The 22,230-nt window shown below is 39.3% G+C and overlaps 3 protein-coding genes across 7 annotated transcripts in view; 2 read left to right on the top strand and 1 right to left on the bottom strand.

The window, feature by feature from the left end:
* The window catches only part of LOC104445802, a 50,427-nt gene extending 37,205 nt beyond the window's left edge, over positions 1-13,222 (top strand). Inside the window, exon 2 of one of the 2 annotated variants that reach the window (XR_005551486.1) lies at positions 11,963-13,222. Coding sequence is in view for 1 of the 2 variants with exons in the window: in XM_039313103.1 (XP_039169037.1) it covers positions 7,958-8,000 (43 nt within the window). In the remaining variant the exon portion in view is untranslated. Of the gene's footprint in view, positions 1-7,957; positions 8,311-11,962 lie in introns of those variants that run through there. The other variant, XM_039313103.1, reaches the window with a different exon arrangement.
* On the top strand, positions 9,274-10,642 carry LOC120293522. Its single transcript, XM_039313104.1, has 4 exons — positions 9,274-9,311; positions 9,395-9,583; positions 9,697-9,799; positions 10,396-10,642. The coding sequence occupies exons 2-4, from the start codon at positions 9,522-9,524 to the stop codon at positions 10,639-10,641; spliced, it is 411 nt and encodes a 136-aa protein (XP_039169038.1). The 5' UTR covers positions 9,274-9,311; positions 9,395-9,521; the 3' UTR covers position 10,642.
* A 1,724-nt stretch (positions 13,223-14,946) lies between the features above and the next one.
* LOC120293271 (receptor-like protein 15) overlaps positions 14,947-22,230 on the bottom strand; it is a 38,804-nt gene continuing 31,520 nt past the window's right edge. The window contains exons 1-7 of one of the 4 annotated variants that reach the window (XM_039312316.1): positions 20,197-20,674; positions 19,801-19,959; positions 19,493-19,651; positions 19,336-19,404; positions 18,456-18,608; positions 17,473-17,624; positions 14,947-17,348 (exon numbers count right to left, since the gene is read on the bottom strand). In XM_039312316.1, the coding sequence (XP_039168250.1) occupies positions 17,560-17,624; positions 18,456-18,608; positions 19,336-19,404; positions 19,493-19,651; positions 19,801-19,959; positions 20,197-20,542 (951 nt within the window). In that variant the 5' untranslated portion in view covers positions 20,543-20,674 and the 3' untranslated portion in view covers positions 14,947-17,348; positions 17,473-17,559. Of the gene's footprint in view, positions 17,349-17,472; positions 17,625-18,455; positions 19,405-19,492; positions 19,652-19,800; positions 19,960-20,196; positions 20,675-22,230 lie in introns of those variants that run through there. The other 3 variants (XM_039312319.1, XM_039312317.1, XM_039312318.1) reach the window with 3 other exon arrangements.

Here is a 22,230-nt window from a genome sequence, read left to right as displayed (position 1 = left end):
CATCTTTCTCCTTCGTTGCTAGGGCACGCCGGAATTCCTGCGACCATCTGGGATAATTTTCTGGTCCAGTCAACTGCTGGTTGATTAGTCACAGTTCTGGTCCGTCGGCGGTAGAAACGAACAGAGGGTCGTCGGGTTCTGGTCGTCCGGCGAAGGCCGCCGTTGGAAACGGCAGAAAACTGGGTGTGAGATTCGGGTAGGGATTCGTCCCTAGACCCAATTCACTCGACCCGATTGGATAATCTGCATTGTAATATCCCGGGTAGGGATTTGTTCCCATACTCGGTTCACCTGACCCATTTGTCCGCTCCACTCCTTCGGTTGGGCTTGCCCCACTTGTGGTTGGCGGGCCTCCGTTGGTTTGGACGTGGCTCTAGTGGCCCACAGATCCGGGCAATGATGAATTTGGGCTTGGCCCAAGGTAAAGCGGATAAGGAATCCACTGGTAATGTTGGCCCATCATGGGTTGCCCCATATTGAATTGAGCCTGTGAGGGCCGCCATTGAATGGGTTGGACCTGGAACGGCTGTTGTACATTTGCTGAAGATTGCTCGATTGAAGGAAAAAATGCAGGTGAATTCAGCCTGCGAGATCTAAGGGACTACTCCTTCAGCGGGTTGGTTACCGGTAGCAGAAGCTTCATCTTGCGGATTAGCCATGGTAAGTAGAAAGAATCTTCCTTAAGAGTGACACTTATGCCTGATGCTATTCTATTTTGTAGGTCAGAATTTGGGCAGAAGGTCGAGATGGAAGATTGAAGCGGAAGCTAGGATCAGAAGCCTGGAGGCTCTGATACCATGAAAGAAACCGAGAGGGTGAAGTGCGAAGGAAGAAATTGTATTCTATTCTCTTCGATTGATTGTAAATGTACAGATCTTCTGTAAATATAATACAATGAGTATGTAATTAAAGAAAGTAAATTATCCTATGTATCAATCTGTATCTAAATCTAATCACGATTGATATGTACAAAATCGCAATCAGCTCTAATCAAATCAAATCTTCAATCAAATATTCTCGCATATCTTCCAACATGGAGGGAGGTAGGAAGGACTCTTTAAGCAGGAGGAAGTCAATAGGTCAATTCATTTCTCTTTTTCTTTCTGGGTGACAGAGAGAAATGCAGAGATGAATTGTTTGTTACTTCCTGCATTAGACTTCTCAAAAAAGTCAATGAAAGCATGATCTTTTAAATAAGAAGACCAAACCGAAGATCTGGAATTCACAAATTACTAAATTGATCCCATACCTGACTCAATTTTGGCTTGTAGCATGAAGTTTCTTCATCATCTGTTTGCTCTCTTTTCTTTTAAAGTTCTTACCTTAGTCCCATTTTAATTCAATTAATGTAGAACCCTTGGATTTAACTCACTTGAGTTAGTGTTCTTTGACTCATTTCATACCAACATTTACAGTACAAATAGTCACTTTTCAAGAAACTCACTCATGCTGTCACGTAAAAAATGTCTCTTGAAAATTAAGTTCCTGCTCTGCGCATATAATCTGGGAATGGTCTTCCCTTGTTGGATGGGCATACCTCCTTTGTCATTCTAAAAATTTACCGGGAGTCTCTCTTTGTTTTGGCGCTCTTGCCCTGGCGACTGATCCTGCTTCATCTTTTGGTGTGCAGGTATACACTTTTCCTAAGAGGAGCATGCTTAATATTGTGGTTCCCAATATTTAAAAAAAAAAATGATCATGTGAATCAATTTTAGTTTTATATATTATTCATGAATGCTCTTATTTTATTCGGTGTGCAATTTAGTTCGTTCTTATCCCTTCACCATTCTAGAAGCTTTTTATGCAGAACCTCTCACCTAGCGATCACTTCCCACCCTTGTGTGGGCCAGTTTTAACCGCGCTTTCAGAAGGTTCCTAGTAGCATGGCCAATTGCCACTATCCCATTGACCTTTTTTAACCAAAGAAGTCTTCTTGGGTCCATCTCATCGGTACTCTTCTCTTGTTTCACTCTGCCAAAAGCAATGCAACTCTTCAATCTTGATCTTTTTTGTCGTTGAAGATATCAGATAGCAGGAAAAAGAAGAAGAGACGTTAATTTGCAACTTCACTGAGCAATGGATCAGCAAAACAAGGCGATGCAGAGAGCTCCTTCAATTTGATCTTGCTTCCCGGAGAGATTTTCCAGTGTTTCACCAAGATATGAGCATGAGCACGAGCACGAGCAACGAGAATGAGAGAAATGCAGAGAAGAATTGCTCGTTACTTCCGGCAGTGGACTTCTCAAAGTCAATGAGAGCTTGATCTTTAAAACGAGATGTCCAGTGCCCAGATCTGGTATTCACAAATTACTAAATTGATTCCATAACTAACTCTTTTTTGGCTTGTAGCATGAAGTTTCTTCATCTTCTGTTTGCTCTCTTTTCTTTATAGTTCTTGCTGTAGTCCCATTTTAATTCAATTAATGTGGCGCCCATTGATCTAACTTTGCTGAGTTTGTGTTCTTTAACTCATCTTTACTAAGATTTACAATACATATAGTTAATTTCCCAAAAGGTCACCCACGTGGTCACATCAAAAAACATCTCTTGTGCAGAATCATTGATTCGTTGTCCATCTTCCAATGCTTTTAATTTGACTTCGTGAATCAAAGAATCTTCCTTTCCTTCTTTTTGCCATTATTTTCCTTATTTTCTCAATATCTCATGATGCTGCATGAACAAAGAAAATTTGAATAAATAGAAGGATAACCAAATTTTTTTTCACAGATATTGTATTATTTATTGTATAAAATAGGTAAAATAAGTCTGTTTTTATAAAGTTATCATTTAAAGTGCTTCTAAATTCAAATTATAAACTAGTCTCAAAATTGAAAATTACGAATGATGTCCATCAATCGATATCAAGCTTTAAGGACTCTAACCATATAAACTACACGTGAAATTTCGCATGGACATTATGAACAAAAATAAAAATATCGTCTTGTAACGGGCTTGACTTGAACCTTGAAAACACATGATGTGGGAACTATTTTTTTAGGGCAAATGTCTTAGTTTGAATGACCAAGTGAGGTAGTGTGATAGTGCCACCCTCAATGATTTACTAAGACTCGTCAAGAGCTCTTATGAGTTCTCCAGCTATTTAGCCAAGTTGATCTTCGCCTTCTCGATCGGCAGCGACAACTATGTCAGCAACTACCTCAATTCAATGCTTTACAACGCAAGCAAAACTTATGAGCCTCAAGCTATTTGCAAAGCTCCTCGTTGCTTCGCTTTCTGGGCATCTAGACATACTCGTTAATTCTATCAATCACATTTGATGGGTCGTCCTATCTTAGAATGTCCTGTTCGGAAGTCAGTCTGCAGCTCTGGAGCAGGGTGATTTAACATGGATAATTCAATGTTAGACGCAGTAGATTCAAAGACGAACATTCTATGGCAGGGTTATGTTATAGGATCTTAGTGAAGCCACACCCCAAAAGCGTGAAAGAGCTAAACACCATATAAACCCCACATCAAAATCTCATACCGTGATCCAAGTCCCCATACCTTGCAATTAGGATCATAATAGGTGTGGATTCCTTATGATAATGTTCAGAAGAGGCACTGACGCCATTGTTCCCTTTTACCCTTGTTCTTCGGGGCAAAAATTTGTCTTAGTTTATATCCATCGCCAGAAGACCACTGATTAAGCACGGTTGTCAATCGGAGTTTGAAGAGCGTGTGAATTGAGTTATGGCTCTTGTAAATTGGAGAAGTTAGTTAGCAACTTTTTGACTAATCATAGAAGGAAAACAATCTTATTCTGAAGTGAAACTTTATATCTCAACGAGCCTTCATTTATGCCTTCACGAAGATGATCTGTTTTAAGGTGCGTAGATTCCTATAAGAGATTTAAAACCTACTCTACGTTAATTAAGGAACCAGGACTTAGTTTAATTAATACTAATATTATCTTAAGAAAATATATCATGTGGACAATCAACATAGTGATTACGCCATGGATGAATTTCTCGACTTTTCCAAGTTAGAAACTCATCTCCATTATATCTATTGTTTTAAAACAATTCTACTTTGAAATTGAGAACTGAATTCACATGACAATCTCTAAGAGGCATATGCTTCCGATCGAATGATTGAATCGTCAATTTTATCTACATATATTCCCTCATCCGGAGACAACACCAAAGCCAAATAGAATCAAAATAAATGCTAATCCCATCTTTATGTGCCAAACTCAAGCTGAAAGCAGAAGAAAAAAGAAGAAGAAAGACCCCGGCTTTGAAATCTTGCTCATCAAGCAAAGGCGACGCCTTTCTCCCTCGATCTCAACACCCACGCTATAAAAGTCTCCATCTTTCAATTTCTCAGTGTTTCTGTTTGTGCGTGTGTTTTCGGGTACTCGTTCCAGTGGGTGCGCGAGTGTGCGATCGTTTATCTTTTCGCTTAAAATTGACTGGGTCGCCAGTTCCCGGCAGCGGATAGGTGTACAAATTGATTGGTCGAGCAAAGTTGTTGACTTTCCTCGCTTATTGGATTCGTTGCGTCGTTTTTATGGTGAATTAATCGAGAACTTGTCTCTTTGTTTTCTGTTTCTTGGTTCCTATTATGTACATTGTAAGCAATATGTTAGTTTTGCTGAATTTTCTGAGAAGTTGGGTAAGTGTAATTGGATCGTACACCTCGTTGGACTGGCCATGTGAAATATAATGTGGAGAATGGCAGCTCGCCTCTCCGGAACGTCTGCTACTCTCTATCTCTATTATTCTTTCCCTTCTCGTTGTTAATGGGTTGATGGTTTGGATAAATCGTGCTTGGAGTGATTAAAGTGGGTTCATATTTGATGGGGCTAAGAATTGTCAACATTCAGTGTATCAATTAAATCTCCTTTCTCTCCTGCTGCTGCCGGCGAGCTTTGCGTTCTCGTTATAGGTGAAGGAATACGAAGTGCCTTGGCTTTTATAGAACAGGTCCGAGTCAAATAGCAATGCAATTTATGGTCTTAGGATGAGCGTGTCCGAGTTCTAGAGATTTCTTCCTTTATTAATAATGCTCGGTCTGAAGCTTTTGGGGTTCCTTTGATGCAGAAATTTTTTAAGCGGCTTTGATGCATCGGAAGATGCTTTCTCCTCATTCCAAGCTCACTTTAACTCTTAGGGCGTGCATGGAACGTTTCTAAGAAACGTTTCCAACACTTCTGTACGGATTTTTTAACGAACAAAAAAACAGTAAACGTGTTTGGTGCGTTTGTTCTTTTTTTGCTTTTTTGTTCTGAACAAAATAAGAACAGAAAAAGAAACAAAAAGTTGTTTCTTTTCAAAAGAAAAGGCACAAAAGAAAAAAAACGAAAAGAACAAAAAAACAAAACCGGAACAAAGGAACAACACCGGCTGAAGCTCTTCTCCTTCGTGCGTGCTCGTGGCTCTCGTCGGCTGAAGCTTCGTTCTCGTGCTCTCCCTTTTCCGGCGTCTCTCCCATCTCTCCGGCGGCTCCCACTCGGCTGACTCTCCGGCGACTCCTCACTCCGGTGACTCCAGGTACGTTTCTGGTGGTCCTCCTTCTCCGGTCAGCGTTGCTCCCCCTTCAGCGCTCCTCCTTCTCCGGTCAGCGTTGCTCCCCCTTCGGTGCGACAGATCTGGGACGGCTCGCTCGAGCCTTGAGCGAGCGTTGCTCGCCCAGATCTGCCGCGCCGAAGGGGGAGCAACGCTCGCTCGAGAGCGAGCTCGAGCTGCAGCTGCTCTAGCAGCATCTCGAGCGAGGCTCGAGCGAGCTGCAGTTGCTGGAGCAGCATCTCGAGCGAGCTGCAGCTGTTGGAGCAGCATCTCGAGCAGCAGCAGCAGCTCGAGCAGCAGCTCCAGCGAGCTGCAGCAACTCGCTCGAGCTGCAGCTGCTCGAGCTGCAGCGAGCTGCAGATATAGGTGAGATGATGACCGGACAGAGGAGCTGCAGCAGCAGCTCCTCTGTCCAGGTTCTCATCCTATGCACCATCTTTCTAAAGCACACCGCAGCTGCTGGCTTCTGTCTTGCAGATATAGGTGAGATGATGACTCGCCAGTTTTCTTGTGGGCAGGAGAGTCTCAGTTTATTGGAGGAGCTGTGCATTCAATCCAAGGCCAGCATGCTGATTACTTTGGGCGGCGATGTGCCTGTTGATGAAACAAACGAAGGAGACGACCTTGAAGCTACTCAGTTTGTCATGGAAAATGATGATGACATGAAGGAGGACTTGGACCTCCCTGAGACGGCTAGGCCACGTAAACTTCCCAGGTTTTTATCTGTCAAGTCAATGTCTGGGCTGCCTGATGTGTTATTATCTCCAAAAGGGAGGAAAACGACACCCTGAATTGTGAATATGAGTTTTATGCGATGGAAGACGATGAGGGTGAAAATCATGACGATGCCATCAACCGTCCCAAGGTGGGGACTTTCAACCGGAGCATGAGTTTTGCAGTGCAGCAACACGACAACGAGGGTGAGGGGATCTCTTTCGGAGATATGAGCGAAGATGAGTGGGTACTGTTCCTTGAAATCTTCGAGAAGCTCTTGCCTGAGGTCACGGAGAACGCTAGATGCAACAGCTCGAAGCAGAGGTTGGGAACTTCTTGTGACTTCTGAGGAATCACCAAAGCAATAGACGATTTAAAGATCAGCAAAAAGATAGAAAGAAGCTCGGACACAGATCGCTTGTAATTATTGTGGACTAATTTTCCTTTTCTGTTTCCCAAATGACTTGCTAGTATAGATTATAGATAATGACCATTTGGGGCCTGACGTGAGAGGAAAAGCGATCGGCAAGTCGCCGTCCTTTCCTTTTTCTACTGTCTCACGCGATTTCGTCCTCATTTTGTAACTATCACCATGCAATTATATCAGTGTGTATTGTATTGTGTATAAGCTCATTGCCCCGTTTACATCAATGTGTGTATGTTCACTCTGATCTGCACAATCAAATTTGGGGTCTGGTTTTCTGGAGCATGGCAGTAAAGCTACTCCAAAAGTCCTGTCAACTGGTGTTGGTGCATCTCTAGCCCTGTTTTGACTTTAGAATGGCAAACCAACTAGACAGTAGCTGATGAAAACATCGAATGTTTTTGCTTCCTTACCAGGTTACGGCGCATGTACGGGAGAATTTTTATCGTATTAAGAATAAATTAAATAGATGACTACAGAAAATTAATGAGCATTTCATAAGAATGAGCATTCAATATCAATTTTAAACTTTATTAAAAAAATTTAAAAAAAAAATAATAAAAAAAAACAGAAATTTTTTTGTCGTTTACCAAACGTGTTTTCGTTCTTTTTCTATTCTAGGAACAGAAATTGACTGCAGATTACCAAACATGTTTTTGTTCTTTTTTATTTCAAGAACAGTTTTTTTTTTTTACACTTACCAAACGCGTTCTTTTGTTCAAAAACTGTTTCCTCGAACATAAACACTTTTTTTTTTTTTTTTTTTTTGTTCCAGAACAAAAAAGAAACATAAGTGTTTCCATGCGCACCCTTAGCAGCCACCACCAAATCAATCCTTTATTGTGTATTTTGCATGCATATTTGGTTTTGTTATCACCCCTTTTTAGCAACCTTTGCGTATAGTCGTGGGACTAACAACACTCTTAGGGTGGCATACGTTACTTAATTCATGAGGCAGCGCATCTTGATACTTAAAGAGGCATTCGGCTCTGAGCAGGGCACTTTATTATCATTCAAAAGACTTCTCTGAACATGTCTTGATAGAGTGACATGTTTATAATTATGTCATAAAATTTCTATGCTTGGCCAGAAGCACTGATGAGCCTGGCAATCTGGATGTACATACCTACAGATGCTCATTTACATGGACATGCTTATCTGCTCTTGTGGTACACTTTTACTGTATTATTTTCTTGATGATATTGGCCAGTGTGTTTGTTGTTTTCAGAGACAGTAGTCTTTTTGGCTACCGTGTGTGTATGTGCACATCCACTCATATGATTAAATGTGTATGTCCTTCTAAATACAGAGCAGCTGCCACTGCACTGGCTAAGAGACATGCAGATGGGTAATTGCCACTGGAAGACTTCAATATGTTAGTTTTATGTGCACCGGATGGTCTAATATGCTAGATATACAGGTGAAGGACCAATTCTTATTTGATATATGCTTTGGGACGAGGTAATACTATCTCCGCACTAAAACATTTTGAATAACCTTAATTTACAATTTGAAGTGGTAAATTTGCCATAACAAGGATTTGTGATACAAATCGTGGATTGGAATGATCAGTGTATTCTGCCAGCAATATGATTAGATGATATGAAAACCACACAACCTATTTATAAGTTAGCCAGTGCATTAGTCTGACGGTAAAAGATTTTTCTTGGATTCGTGACACCTTATACTATCACAAAAAGATATAGGATATAGAATGCATCCATTGTAATAGATGACCCAAATCCAGGCCCAGAAGCATACATCAATATGAGTTAGCACGAGATTAAGCCTATGAAAGTATCACCACTATTGTTTTTCAATACAATTAAATTATATATCAGAATTAACTAAGCATACCTACCTGGTGCTGCACGCTAGATCAACTGGGAATAATTGCCTGGACATTCTCCTTTGCATGTCTTGCCTATAAATATAGATTGTCATGGCCAATGTTCTTATAATAGAATGAATGTCCTCAAAACTGCTTGTCAAAGCTGCATCTTTTGTATGTTCTTGGAAACCACCATAAAGCATTGAAGTAATTTCTTACTACGAAAAAAGGAGTCTGGCTTCTCTTTTCTCGTGCTTGTGAGCATAGGCTCATGATGATCTGATAGTTGTTTCTATTACTTTGATAGACATACCGCCTGTTATTTTTTCTACTAATTTATAAAAATTGATTACTTTAACCATTCTTTCTTCCCCATGCAGGAGTCCTTCTCTCTCTGCAATCCCCAGTTCATTGAGGTCAGTGATATTCTCCCAAGTTAAGAAGTCTGCATGTGTTCACCTGGGAGTTTTATGTAATATAGTCTGTACTCATTCTTCTATTTTATAATTGTTCTTTAGATGATATGATGGTGCAGAAGCTTCTGATAATATAGTGGATGTTTCGCACTCTATAATTTGAGGAAGATAGCCGCTCATGTTGAAAATGCTTTTCCAAATATTTCGCTATTTATTTACATTGTGACTATTTCTAAGCCTGTCCTTTCTCATTGTGATTCACGGTGCATTCATTTCACATATAATTGACTGAATGCACCAAATTTTCAAGTTAGTCCGGGAATTGTGAACTATTTTAATTTCACCTGAACACAGTTGATGTGGCTTGCGGCTTGGACTTCATGGAAATCCACTTTTCCTCCTTCTTTGGGAAGGGGGTATGTTAATACTTTGATGTGTGCACAGAGAGATTATGAATGTGTCGGTGTGACTTATTCTGCTTCATGTTCTTTGGTTTCAGATGGTTGACAATGTTCCTATACTGCAAATAGACATGGTATGGTGCTATTTCATGCTTTGAGACATCTCATCACTCTCTGTGGCTGGAATTCAACTGCAAAAGGCCAGAGAAGGGATTGAGCGTGCTCATGGAAAGGATTACTTTCGTGTTAAGACTCCTTCAAGGAGGTTGCTATCCAGAGATTGCTTTGTGAGCATCAGTTTTGCAATTTTTCATCCCAGCATTGTAGCAGTATGTGTAGAGAACTTTCTTATCCTGAAATATTGGCTTCAGACTAATAAATTGGAATAATTAACTTCCAGGCATTTGTGGTTAGAGCTGTTGGAAGGAGTGGTAGCTTATCACAGTGGTCATGTCAATAAGTCACGAAAAGCATTGACATCTGCACAAGAAAAGTTCCTCATGGTTAGTAAAGAAGTCTTATTCAGTTATTGAGGTGCTCAGCCCCATTTTATGCTTGTACCGAATTCTTCTGTAGCAATTCATGTGACAAATAGTTTTTTTTTTTTTTTTAATTATTTTGCTCATGTTTTGTTCTCTTATTCTTTGAGCTATTGATAGGTATTTATTTATACCTTGCATATCTATCTTTCTAAAGTTTCAGCATTTTTAGAGTACTATTTCCTTTGCATTTGTCACATTATATTTAAGCTGTTTCCTTGAGTCTCTCTTGGTCATTTCTGCAAGCAGGACTTATTATTATGATCAACCAGCAGATCGTGTCTCATTTGCATGCATGATTAAGGAACTAGGACTCTAATTTTGTTGCAGCACTGAAAGAACATTTGTAATTCCACAACTCATGGAGAGTAAATTTCTGGATATTTTGTTTAAATGAGAAAAAAATTCACACCAAAGTTAATGGTAGGATAGGTCTAACTCTTCTGCTTGGGAACTTATCATCTGACTGTCCATGTCTTTTCAAATCGTCTCTTATTTCCTCATAGTTACCTTGACTTTTTCCCTTTTCCAAGCTGACAATTCAATTTTGGTTATCTCAGCTGCAGGTGCCAGATGAATCTTTATCACTAGTCATGAGCATGGGCTTCAAGGAGTGTAATGCCAGGAGGGCACTTCGTATGACCAACCAAGATGTTGGGAGTGCTGTTGATTTTCTAATCGAGGAAAAGGCTAAGAAATTACAGAAACGTGAGGGGGATATAAAGCGAAGAAAGGAGCTCAGGGGTGTTTCATATTGCCCCTATATCTTGTCTACTTATACCTACAAATTTCTATGGGTAGCATAAAAAATCTATTAAATTTTGCAGTGAGCAAAAGTCTTATGAAGTGACGCTCATGAAGAAACCTGTGGACCTCCGAAGATTGAATGAACTGGTCTCCATTGGGTAAGGAACTGTTGCATAATTGAAGTACTTACTGGAATTATTTTGTGAAGGTCCTTTAAAATCTGTGTTAGTGGTTTGCAATCTGCGGTTTGCTTGTGACAGATTTCTTATGGATAGTTGCTTATGTTTCAATGTCACTTCATTTATATTGTCAATATTGAAATATTAAATCACGCCTCTATTTGACAACTTAAGTTGTAGCATTAATCCCACAAAAATTTCACATGGTATTAGAGCAAAAGATTCTGAGGTTGAATGTTTACAGACAACTTCATTTGCCTGCCCAGTTATATATTTCCGTAAATTGGTCTTAGGCCAAAATCTAGTCCGTGCTTGAGGGCGAATATTAGAATATTTACATATTAAATAATGCCTTCATTTAACAACTTATACATTTTGAAAAGCTGGCACTAATTCCGCAAAAACTCCCACACTATAAAAGTCTCGATCTTTCAATTTCTCAGTCAATTCTCTTCTCTCTGATCTCGACTGACCCATCAATGGCGGCGAAGCTGAAGGTGGCTGGCACGTGGTCCGGCGTGATCGAGGTCGAGCTGGACAGCTGGACGGTGACGGGGCGACGAAGCTGAGTGAGCTCGGCGTCAGGGGCAACGCCATGATACTCTCGACCCGCGTCTGCGTTGACCAGGGCAAGTCACTCAAGGAAGAGGCCATGGCCGAGGACGAGCGGTCCAGCAGGCTTGCTTGGGTTGGGTACTCGTTCCAGTGCGTGTGCGAGGGTGCAATCGTCTATCTTTTCGCTTAATTTTGACTTGGTTGCCGGTTCCCGGCAGCGGATAGGTGTACTAATTGATTGGTCCAGCAAAGTTGTTGACTTATTGGATTCGTTGCATCGAATATATGGTGAATTTATAAGGAACTTGTCTCTTTGTTTTCTGTTTCTTGGTTTATATTATGTACATTGTGAGGAATATTTGTTTGTTTTGCTGAATATTTCTGAAAAGTTGGGTATTTGTAATTGGATCATACACCTTGTTGGACTGGCCTTGTAAAATATAATGTGGTGAATGGCAGCTGGCCTTGAGAAAGCAGGCTTCTGCTGCTCTCTTTGTTAATCGGTTGATGGTTTTGATAAATCTTGCTTGGAGTGATTAAGGGGGGCTCATATTTGATGAGGCTAAGAATTCTCTACGTTCAGTGTATCAATTACATCTCCCTTTCTCTTTTACCGATGGCAGCGAGCTTCGTATTCTTGTTATAGGTGAAGGAACTCGAAATGCCTCGGCTTTTCTAGAACAGGTTTGAGTCAAATAGCAATGCAATTTGTGGTCTTGGGATGAGTGTGTCCGAGTTCAAGAGATGCCTTCCTTGGTTAATAATGCTCAGTCTGAAGCTTTTGGCGTTTCTGTGGCGCAGAAGTTCTTAAGTAGCTTTGATGCATCGGAAGATGCTTTCTCCTCATTCCAAGCTCACTTTAATTCTAAGCGGCCACCACCAAATCAATCCTTCATCAGGTATTTCGCATGCATATTCAGTTTGGTTTTCACCCCTTTTTAGCAACTTTGCGTATAGTCATGGGACCAATCAACGTTCTTAGTGTGGCGTACGTTACTTAACTCATGAGGCAGTGCATCTTGATACTTAAAGAGGCATTCGGCTCTGAGCACAGGACTTTATTATTATTCAAAAGAAGACTGCATGTCTTGATAAAGTGACTTGTTTATAGTTATGCCATAAAATTTCTATGCTTGGCCAGAAGCTCTGATGAGCCTAGCAATCTGGATATACATCCCTAGAGATGTTCACTTACATGGACATGCTTATCTGCTCTTGTGGTACCCTTTCCTGTATTAATTTTTTGATGATATTGGCCAGCGTTTTTGTTGTTTTCAGAGACAGTAGTCTTTCTGGCTACTGTGCGTGTATGTGCACATCCACTCATATAATTAAATGTGTATATCCTTCTAAATACAGAGCATCCGCCACTGCACTGGCTAAGAGACATGCAGATGGGTAATTTCCACTGGAAGACTTCAACATAGAACTTGAAGATCAGAGTGGAAAGCAAGTAAATATGGGATCTGAAACTGATCAGAGGGTTGGCAGTAGACTAATTTGTTTTTTAAGAAATCCTTTCTCAAGCAGTCTTTTCTCACAATCTGCTGTTTTTTTTTTTTTTTTTTTGTCGGTCACAATCTGCTGTTGTAGCTGCAATTGTTTTGAATTGGCATTTAAAAAACCTTTTGGATTTTCTCCATGGCTGTGATGATGGGCTTGATGCTTCACTCAAATGCAAAGTAACTTATAAGGAGGCAAAAGTGTGAAGATGCATTGGAAGTTTTTGCTACGGATGAGGTCCGTTACTGGCGCTCTGTGGTTACTTATGATAATCTAAGCATTTTTGGCCTTATCCAGTACCAAGCTTCAATGCTTCTTAATCTGTAACATGCATAATGTGGGAATTGAGATGTATTGTGAGGGATGTCATTTTGTAGAAGAGTTTACCAACTGTTCAGATCAATAGTTGGTTGCATATACTAAAAAAAAGTGGCGCCACCTTGTCCTTTCCCATTAGAATGCCATAACTTGCTACTGAATTGATGTGATGCCCTGTTGCTATTGAGTTTAAAAATCGGAATTTATTACACGATGCTAACCAAGGTTTCAGAAACAAGGACAACTCTTAAACGAGGAATGTCAATCATAACTAAAATTGTTCCTCATCTAAAATGTAATATTGTGAAAGTAGGCTTGTTTGATCATTGTGTCGGAATATTACTCATTATTAGTTATATGTGCACCAGATGGTCTATTATGCTAGATATGTAGGTGAAGGACCAATTCTTACTTGGTATGTACTTTGGGACGAGGTAATACTATACATGATATACTTTTCACAAGAAAATCTGATGAATAGCTCCACACCAAAATATATGAACCTTAATTTACTATTTCGAGTGGTAAATTTGCCATTAGAAGGATTTGTGATTCAAATTGTGGATCAGAATGATCAGTGTAGAATGTATCCACGCAATGTATTTCTGAGTTAGCCAATGCATTAGTCTGACTGTAAAAGATTTTTTCTTAGATTTATGACACATTATACTATCACAAAAGTATAGAACCCAAATCCGTGCCCAAAAGCATACACCGATATGATTTAGCACACGATTAAGCCTACAAAGGCAGCGCCACTATTATTTTTCAATACAAATTAATCATATATCAGAATGACTAAGCATATCTACATTGTGCTGCATGCTAGATCAACTGGGAATAATTGCCTGACATTCTTCTTTGCATGTCTTGCCTGCATTTGGATCTCAACCATCACTTTTTATTAATATATATTGTCATGAACAATGTTCTTATAACAGAATGAATGTCCTCAAAACTGCTTGTCAAAGCTGCATTTTTTGTATGTTCGTAGAAACCACCATAAAGCGTTGAAGTAATTTCTTCTTACGAAAAAGGAGTCCAGCTTCTTTTTTCTCTTGATTGTGAGTATAGGCTCATGATTATCCGATAGTTGTTTCTATTACTTTGATTGACATACCGCCTGTTACGTTTTTCTACCAATTTGTAAAAATGGCAGCAGTGCTGACCTTCTCGTATGAATGGAATGTTTACAATAGAAATCATACATTTGCACCAATCTGGGCCTCGATCCAGGTTGGTTCTTGTTCGCATTTTGGCCTAGACATCAGGACGACAAATTTGTTCTCTTTCATACTGAACAGGGCATGCCTCAATGCAGTACTTCTTTTTCTAAACTAGAGCTAGGCTCCTAGCAAAATGTTAGAACGATTCCACAAAGACAGGAACAACGAAAGTAGTCATAAAAATGCAAGTTTGACCGTGAATTTAACCATCTCAGGAGACACTCAAGAACAACTAAACCTTCATAAAAGTTAGACGGAAATCGATGTCCTAACCAACTTGCGGATTGGCCATGAGCCTAAGACGTTGAAGAAGATTCAGTTGTTTGTGCTATATTGTCAAGCAAGAGGAGTTTTATGTCTTGAACGGTTTGCGAATGGACCAAGTGATATATGGAGACGAAAACTTTTATTCGGAAAGGAAAGCAAATTTGTTACTGCAGAAACAAAAAAGGTGAGGAGACAGCTGTGTTTTTCTCGTGTTGTTTGTCATTGTTAGTAGTATGATCCCCAACCAAATAGAGATGAGCAAGCAATTACGTAAAAATACCTTTTTGAAAGAGGGAGGATCACGCCATGTATTGTCTTCAAGGAAAGTAGAACAAGACCTTATTCAGTTGTGAAGGTAAGAACTTACACTGACCTAATAGATCCACATTGAGGCCAATGTTGATCAACGACAATAACAAACAATAGGAAAAAAACCCAATCCTGCCATTACTTGGAAATGCAGAGCGAGAGAACTTAAAATGTTTGGCCTCTGAACAATTTTCGAAAACCGTCCTGCACAAAATAGTAACATGTGATGAACAAGCTCTGACATGTGTTGATAACCAGTTCCACATAGTGAAACCATCCATGTCGCCATTGGGGGTTGATGAATAGAACAATTGGAATTACCAGTCCAACCATCGTGTATGACACTCCGAAGCTGATATAGAATGTCTCTTTGTCTATGAAACCATCTTCTTTAGTTGACACGCGTGATTTTGTTGTTGAGCAATTATCGTTAATGGTTGTCGAGCACTTCTTACTCAACGGCAATCCACATAGAAGATGGTTTCCATAGTAACTGCTTTCATCGAATGCCCCAAATTGATATTTGTTTGGTATGGCTCCTGACAAGTTGTTGTAAGACACATTGAAGACTTCTAGGGAATTCAACTGAGTAAGCTCTTCAGGGATAGAACCAATCAAGTTGTTGTAGGAAAGGTCAATGCTCTCTATCTTCGTGAGGCTCGACAATGACATTGGTATACGTCCTATAAGCTTGTTATGTGACAGGTTCAGCACAAGCATTTCTTGTGAGATTGCTATCTCCGATGGGATCTCGCCACTGAACTGGTTGCAAGAAAAATCGAGTCCCACCATTTTAAGAAGCGTGTAGCCTTTGTAAGAATCAAACCTTCCTTTCGTTGTGAACCCAACAGTATGTGGAGCTTGAAATTTTTCTTCCACTTCTTTATGATAGACAAAATGAAAGTCAGTATTGGGTTTATTTCTCCTCACATAAGACCAAGGTGACCATAATGCAATTACAGATCCAATGTCCGATGATGAAGTTACCTTATCAATGTAATCTTTGGATAAATTCATGGGTCCCAAGCAACTAGGTAATGGGCCAAACAGATTGTTTTCAGAAAGATCGATCATACTTAAGCTTTTCAATTTGCACAATTGCTCGGGAAATGTTCCATAGAAGCTATTACCTTTCAGTAAAAGAATCTTCAATTGTGAGAGGCTACCTAGCCAATAGGGTATGCTTCCGGAGAACTCATTTTCACTCAGATCCAAGGTCACCAACCGTAAGCCATTAGAGAGTGCATGCACGAGTGTACCATTCAATTTGTTCCTACTCAGATGGATGTGACGCACCCACTCGAGATAAAAAATGATGGTAATGAACCAGAGAGATTGTTGTTAGACAAATCCAAATACTCAAGCTCACCAAAATTCCAAAGTTCTTGAGGGATGAGGCCATCCAATTGATTTTTGGACAAGTCAAGGGCCACAAGCGATGACATGTTTGCAATCAATCTGGGAAGCTTGCCGGTGAAAATATTGTTGCTAACGTCCAATTCCCGCAAATTTACGATTGATGAAAGAAAAGAGAGACTTCCAGTGAACAAGTTGTGGTCTAACCGCAAATGTGAAAAACATGGGTTCATGGTGTGGTCAGAAAGTACAACTTCTCCTTGCAATTTGTTATATGCTACATTGAGGTGACCCAATTTACTACCTAGTAACTGGATAGGTAGTCCCCCTGAGAAATTGTTGCTAGACAGGTCTAAGATATGTAGGGATTTTATACTACCCAGTTCAGATGGAATATTCCCTTTCAATCTATTGGCTGATAGAATAAGGTGGGACAGATTTGGGACATTTGCGCAAAAATCAGTAGTGAGCTCTCCTCTCATGTTGTTGTTGGATATGTCCATGCTTGAAAGATTAAAAAGGGTCATTGATGGAACCTCAAGTGTCGTAAATAAGTTATTTGCCATAAAAAGCTTTTCCAACTTGGTGTTGTTTTCCAACAACCATGCCTGGAAAGGACCCGAATGTCATTCGAGGAGAGATCCAAAATTCTCAGGTCATATTGATGATTGAGAAAGCCCAAAGAAGTCAATTCAAATCCTCTTGATGGACTATTTGACATACTTAAAACCTTCAACTGGAACCTCGGGATCAAAGATGCAACTTTGGTATCAGTTGTTAGTTTGGTGTCATCAAGAATTAGCACCTTAAGTCTTGAATGGTTTGTAAGTGGGCCGAGTGATGAGGGGATATCAAAATGGCTGCCCAAAATGGAAAGAAATTCAAGAGATGTAAGACTAGTGAGGGGAGATGACACGACACTATCTGTAAATTCATTGTCTTCAAGATTCAGAATCCGAATGGAGGACATGTTTCGCCAACATGTAGGAAGCCTGCCAGTAATTCCGTTAAAGCTAAGATCCAACTCTTCTAGTTTTACCAGGTTACACAAGCCTGCCATTGATATCACAAGTCAATTCTCCTCCAATGAGATATATTGGTACATGCAAAGAGGACATTCAAGTACATCAAGGATCCATTTTATGTCCAGCTTTTACACCGAGAGATCAGAACTTACTATGATCTGATAGGTTGCCACTTAGATAGGTGCTGGATGAGGACAACCATCTAAGGGATGTCAACGAACCAAGGCTGGAAAGGATTCCTATGCTTGGGTTGAATGAAGAACCATCCAAGATGAGTTGTTCCAACTTATCAAGTTATGGAAATCTTCCCTAAATCAAAAGATTACCGAACATCAGATTGCCTTAAACAAGCATAATCAAGAAATGGTACAGAGATATCATGAGTGAATGGAACTTCTTTAATAAAAATTTACACTTCATTCGTTTCACGGAAAATATCACTTTTCTAGAAAATGTTTTTCGAGAAGTCATTTTTAGGAAAATGACAATATTTTCTAGTGCTCGGCTGGAACCTGAAAATGAACTAGAAAATATTTTACAATGTTTAGTATGAAAAATTTAATTTGATTTTCATTTGTGCACTCCTTTCGTTAATATTTTATTTTTATTTTAAAAATAGATTTTTTAATTATTTTTCTTTTTCTTTTTCTTTTCTTTCTTGTTCATCCGATCACCGGTCAGGTGAGGTCAAGATTGCTCGAGGCCGATAAGCTTAGACCTCATCAGATTGGCGAGGCCTCAACCTTCGGTGAGCTTGTTCCTCACATGTGGTTGCTTGCCGGCGGTTGTTGTAACCAACAATCAACAGAGGAAGAAGGAAAAAGAAAGAAAGAAAGAAAGAAAGAAATTAAAAATTTTGAATTTGAATTTTTAAAAATAAAATAGAAAAATAAATAAATAAAAAGAGTGCACAGAGGAAAACGAGTCTAGGTGAATGAAAGAGAATGGAAAATGATTTCCTTATTATCCTGACTTTTGAAAATGCTTTTTCCATTGAAGGAAAATATTTTCCTTTGCTTATATATTTTCCATAACTCGAACGCTGAAAAATCTGAAAACCATTTTCTTGAAAGTTGTTTTCCGTAATGAACGAGGTGTTATTGTGAATATACATTCACTTGCAGGTTTGACTAACCTTGAGTAGTAATTGTTCCTTCTATTGTATTATGTTGGAGAGAAAGGATCCTTAGAGATGACAGTGCCCCTAATGCTTGCACGACGGTCCCCACATGCTTCAAGTGGACATAATCTAGGTAGAGATTCTCTAAGTGGCTCAAGTTTTTGATGCCTAGCAGTAAAATTCCAAGTAATTAACTTGCTTGGCAGTTAAGTTGGGAAAGCACCCACACTGATGCCTTGGGTTAGATATCTTTTCAATCAGCAACATTTGTATACGAAAAGGGAAGGGGATTACAATATATGACTTCTATATTCTTAATATGAAACACATGTAAAGATATGAAAGAGCATGCATGAATCACAGTCTAGTCAATTTAATTTATGAATAAAAATGAGGATTCTACATGAAAACTGAAACAATACCTTAAAAAATAGCCACTACATCGACTGCATTATAACTTATGTCTAGCTCCTTTAAATTACTGAGATCACCTAATTTGTCCACAAATATTGCTATCTCAAGTCAAGGATAGCGATTTTGTATGGAATTATGAATAGAGAATAAGCTGGAGAAACTATCATTCACATTCACATGTAAAGTCCCATTCAAATGTTGTTTGGAGAATAGACACCTAAGAGTCAAAATTATACCGCGAACGGGTATAATAGAATTATCCAAAGTAAATAATGAAAGCACCCATGCAGATGCCTCGGGATAGGAATCCTTTGAATCAACAACATTTCTATATGGAAAGAGAAGGGGGTTGCAATATATGACTTCTATATTCATCATGTGAAGCCCATGTAATGGTATTAAAGAGTCCGCACGACTCATAGGCTAGTTAGTTTAATATATGAATAAAAACGAGGCTCGTTCATGCAAACTGAAATAGTACCTTCAAAAGTAGCCACTGCATCGATAGCGTTACCACTTATGTCTAGCTCCATCAAATTATTGAAACCACCTAATTCATCCACAAATAGTGTTAACTCAAGTCAAGGATGGTGATTTTGTACTGAATTATGAGCAGAGAACAAGCTAGAGAAATTTACCATTCACATGTAAAGTCCCGCTCAAATTGCTGTTTCTAAGGGATAGACACCGAAGAGATGGAATTGTAGCAAGAATGGATAGAATAGAATTATCCAGAGAGTTACCATTCAAGTCAAGTTCCTCTAGTTTGCTCAGCCTTGAAGATAGCAGGTTTGGTTCTGCAAACAAACAATGAAAAGCATATAAATCCGCAGAAATCTATTCAAGTACACGCGTAAACAGGTATTGCCATTTCGAAGGGGAAATATGTTGTAGGGTGGCGATTTCGTACTGAATTATGAGCAGAGAATAAGTTGGAGAAATTTACCATTCACATGTAAAGTCCCGTTCAAATTGTTGTAACCGAGGGACAGACGTCGAAGAGATGGAATTGTACCGAGAATGGATAGAATAGAATTATCCAGAGAGTTATAACTCAAGTCAAGTTCCTCTAGTTTGCTCAGCCTTGAAGATAGCAGATTTGGTTCTGCAAACAAACAATGAAAAGCAATAAAATTCGCGGAAATCTATTCAAGTACACGTGTAAATCGATATTGCCATTTTGGGGGGAAATATGTCATAGACTTGTGGATTAATGATGACGTGGACATAATCATCTATAATGCAGGAAGTGAGTAAGGACCTAGACATGGTTAAGTTTTGAGGTCATTAGATAATGAGTATCTCTTCTTTTGTAGGAAATGAACGAGCAGTGAATTTATACCTTCCGGTGCAATCCACCCTGTTAAATGGTTGTTGAACAAGTCAAGGCTCTTGAGTTCTTCAAAGGGAAGAAGTAGAGAAGCGTTTAGGTACCAAGTTTTGAAGCCGGAAAGGTAATATCTCGAAGAGAAGAGCATTAGATGAGTGACTCGCCCTGTGGTGGGATTGCACTCAACACCTTCCCAGCTACAACAGTTGAAATATGATCCCCCGGTGTCCACCCTATATATCAGGTCAAATGTGGCATTGAGCGCTAAGAGTGCAACCCTTTCTTGTTCCCAACACCCACGAGAACCACATGTGATACCCCAAATCACCACAAGCGCCCACAATGCTTTCTTTTTCATGACTACTGATTCGAGTGACCAAACTTTATATGTATCACACTCTTGAGTTAACTTCTTCTTTGCAAGTTACAGCAATTTTCTAGGAGTTCAGCGATGCCTGTACTTGAGTGTAGAAGTTGTGGTTATGGCCAAAGTCTTGGTCATTTGTAGTGATGAATGAACGTCAGCTCCTTATGGTGACAAGGTTAAGTAGCATGCGGGGCGGGGTATGTAACTTTCACAATGACCAAATTTCATTGGTGGGGAATTTTCCGAATGTCTCTATTGGCATAATGTGTTCCACACGTTAAGTCTAGTCTAGCCTAGTCACTGTTGTAATTTATATGACTAATTCAATCTCTATCGAATGAAAAGCACAGGTCTTGTGATTTACTTGGTTCCCAAGTGGAACGCAAGATCATATTGAACAGTTAGAATGCAATTAAATGGTGGTACCATGAAAATTAGTAAATGTTGAAGGATTACTCACAATGAATTGGTTTCTTGCTTGGGAAACTAACATAGGATGTAAATATGGTAATTGAAGTGTTCTCTTCTTATTGTTCGGCACAACTAACATAGAATGCTTATATTTTCAAGATATTAAGATTTACTACTCGGTAGCTTTTACACATTTCACGCTAGAGAAAAAGCATAACAGATTTCCTTTCGGATTCACAAAAAGCAGCTAGTTTAACTTAATGAGTGCCCATTTAACATTATTCAAATTGCTTCCTTTGCAAGGGTGATAATGGATTCTCCCAATGAGTCCGTACGTACAAGCGAAAAACTGCACTAGAAAACGTTGGGAAGTTGGATGGTTCTAAACATGGAAGATCTGTTAATCTACTTCGCATTAGAGCTTTTAGGAGAAAGTGATCTTGACTAGAGGCATTTCAAAAGTAGACATGTTGCAAAATTAACGCGAAAATTGAGAAGATCTTGCTAATAAATCAACGCAAGAATGAGCTTTGAAGAAATAAATGGGGAAGGACAAAGATACCAAATATTTACGAGATTTGATCTCGAGTGTCGGTATTTATCCCTTTAAAGAGCTAGCAATCAATGATTCACTATAATTTGAGAATTAGAACTACAATCACTTACATTCAAGTGTCTCCCACATCTAGATTAAGACCAAATCCAAATATGTTTATAAATAAACAACTTAATTGCTTGCAAAGCTCATAGGGCAAATCACCGAGTGTTTAAGCCCATAGCAAAACCCTTCGCACAGCTAATTCAAGAATGCTCATATGTTCTTTCTTTTACTCTTCGTGCGGTGGCCCAATTTCTAATGGAATTCCACAATTAGGATTCTCAAGGAAAGGAAACCCAAAAGAGCAAAACCTTGCTTTTAATTTATTTTCTTTTCTCTAACCACTTCCTAACCCTATGCGCTATCTTTTGTATGACCAAAAAGAAAATTCCAAGCAGGCAATTAAAGTCCACAGGAAATTTGACCGTGAGAGTTCATGTACATGCTACTGGCGCCCTTGGTGGCTGACCACAAGAAAATTTCTCCATCAATGTTTAATAAGCCGGAGTCTGCACGTCCGAACCTCCTAAATTGAACTTAAATCTTTTTCACTCTTATAGATGACAACTGCACTAAAGTAAAGCTTAAGTTTCGTCAAAGGAACATGTTAGGTTATCATGTCTGATGAGTTCATTGGATTTGGCCAAGACATCAAGGCAACAAATTACTA

The sequence above is a fragment of the Eucalyptus grandis genome, chromosome 5 (genome assembly GCF_016545825.1).
Source record: "Eucalyptus grandis isolate ANBG69807.140 chromosome 5, ASM1654582v1, whole genome shotgun sequence".
Taxonomy (NCBI): domain Eukaryota; kingdom Viridiplantae; phylum Streptophyta; class Magnoliopsida; order Myrtales; family Myrtaceae; genus Eucalyptus; species Eucalyptus grandis.
This window is presented reverse-complemented; position numbering and strand designations above follow the sequence as displayed.

What these genes read in the sequence shown, in the direction of transcription:
- LOC120293522 (XM_039313104.1), top strand. Translation starts at nt 9,522, where the DNA reads ATGGAAAGGATTACTTTCGTGTTAAGACTCCTTCAAGGAGGTTGCTAT. An exon ending in TGCTATCCAGAGATTGCTTT is followed by an intron (nt 9,584 to 9,696) that starts GTGAGCATCAGT and finishes ATTAACTTCCAG; the next exon opens with GCATTTGTGGTTAGAGCTGT. An exon ending in CACAAGAAAAGTTCCTCATG is followed by an intron (nt 9,800 to 10,395) that starts GTTAGTAAAGAA and finishes TGGTTATCTCAG; the next exon opens with CTGCAGGTGCCAGATGAATC.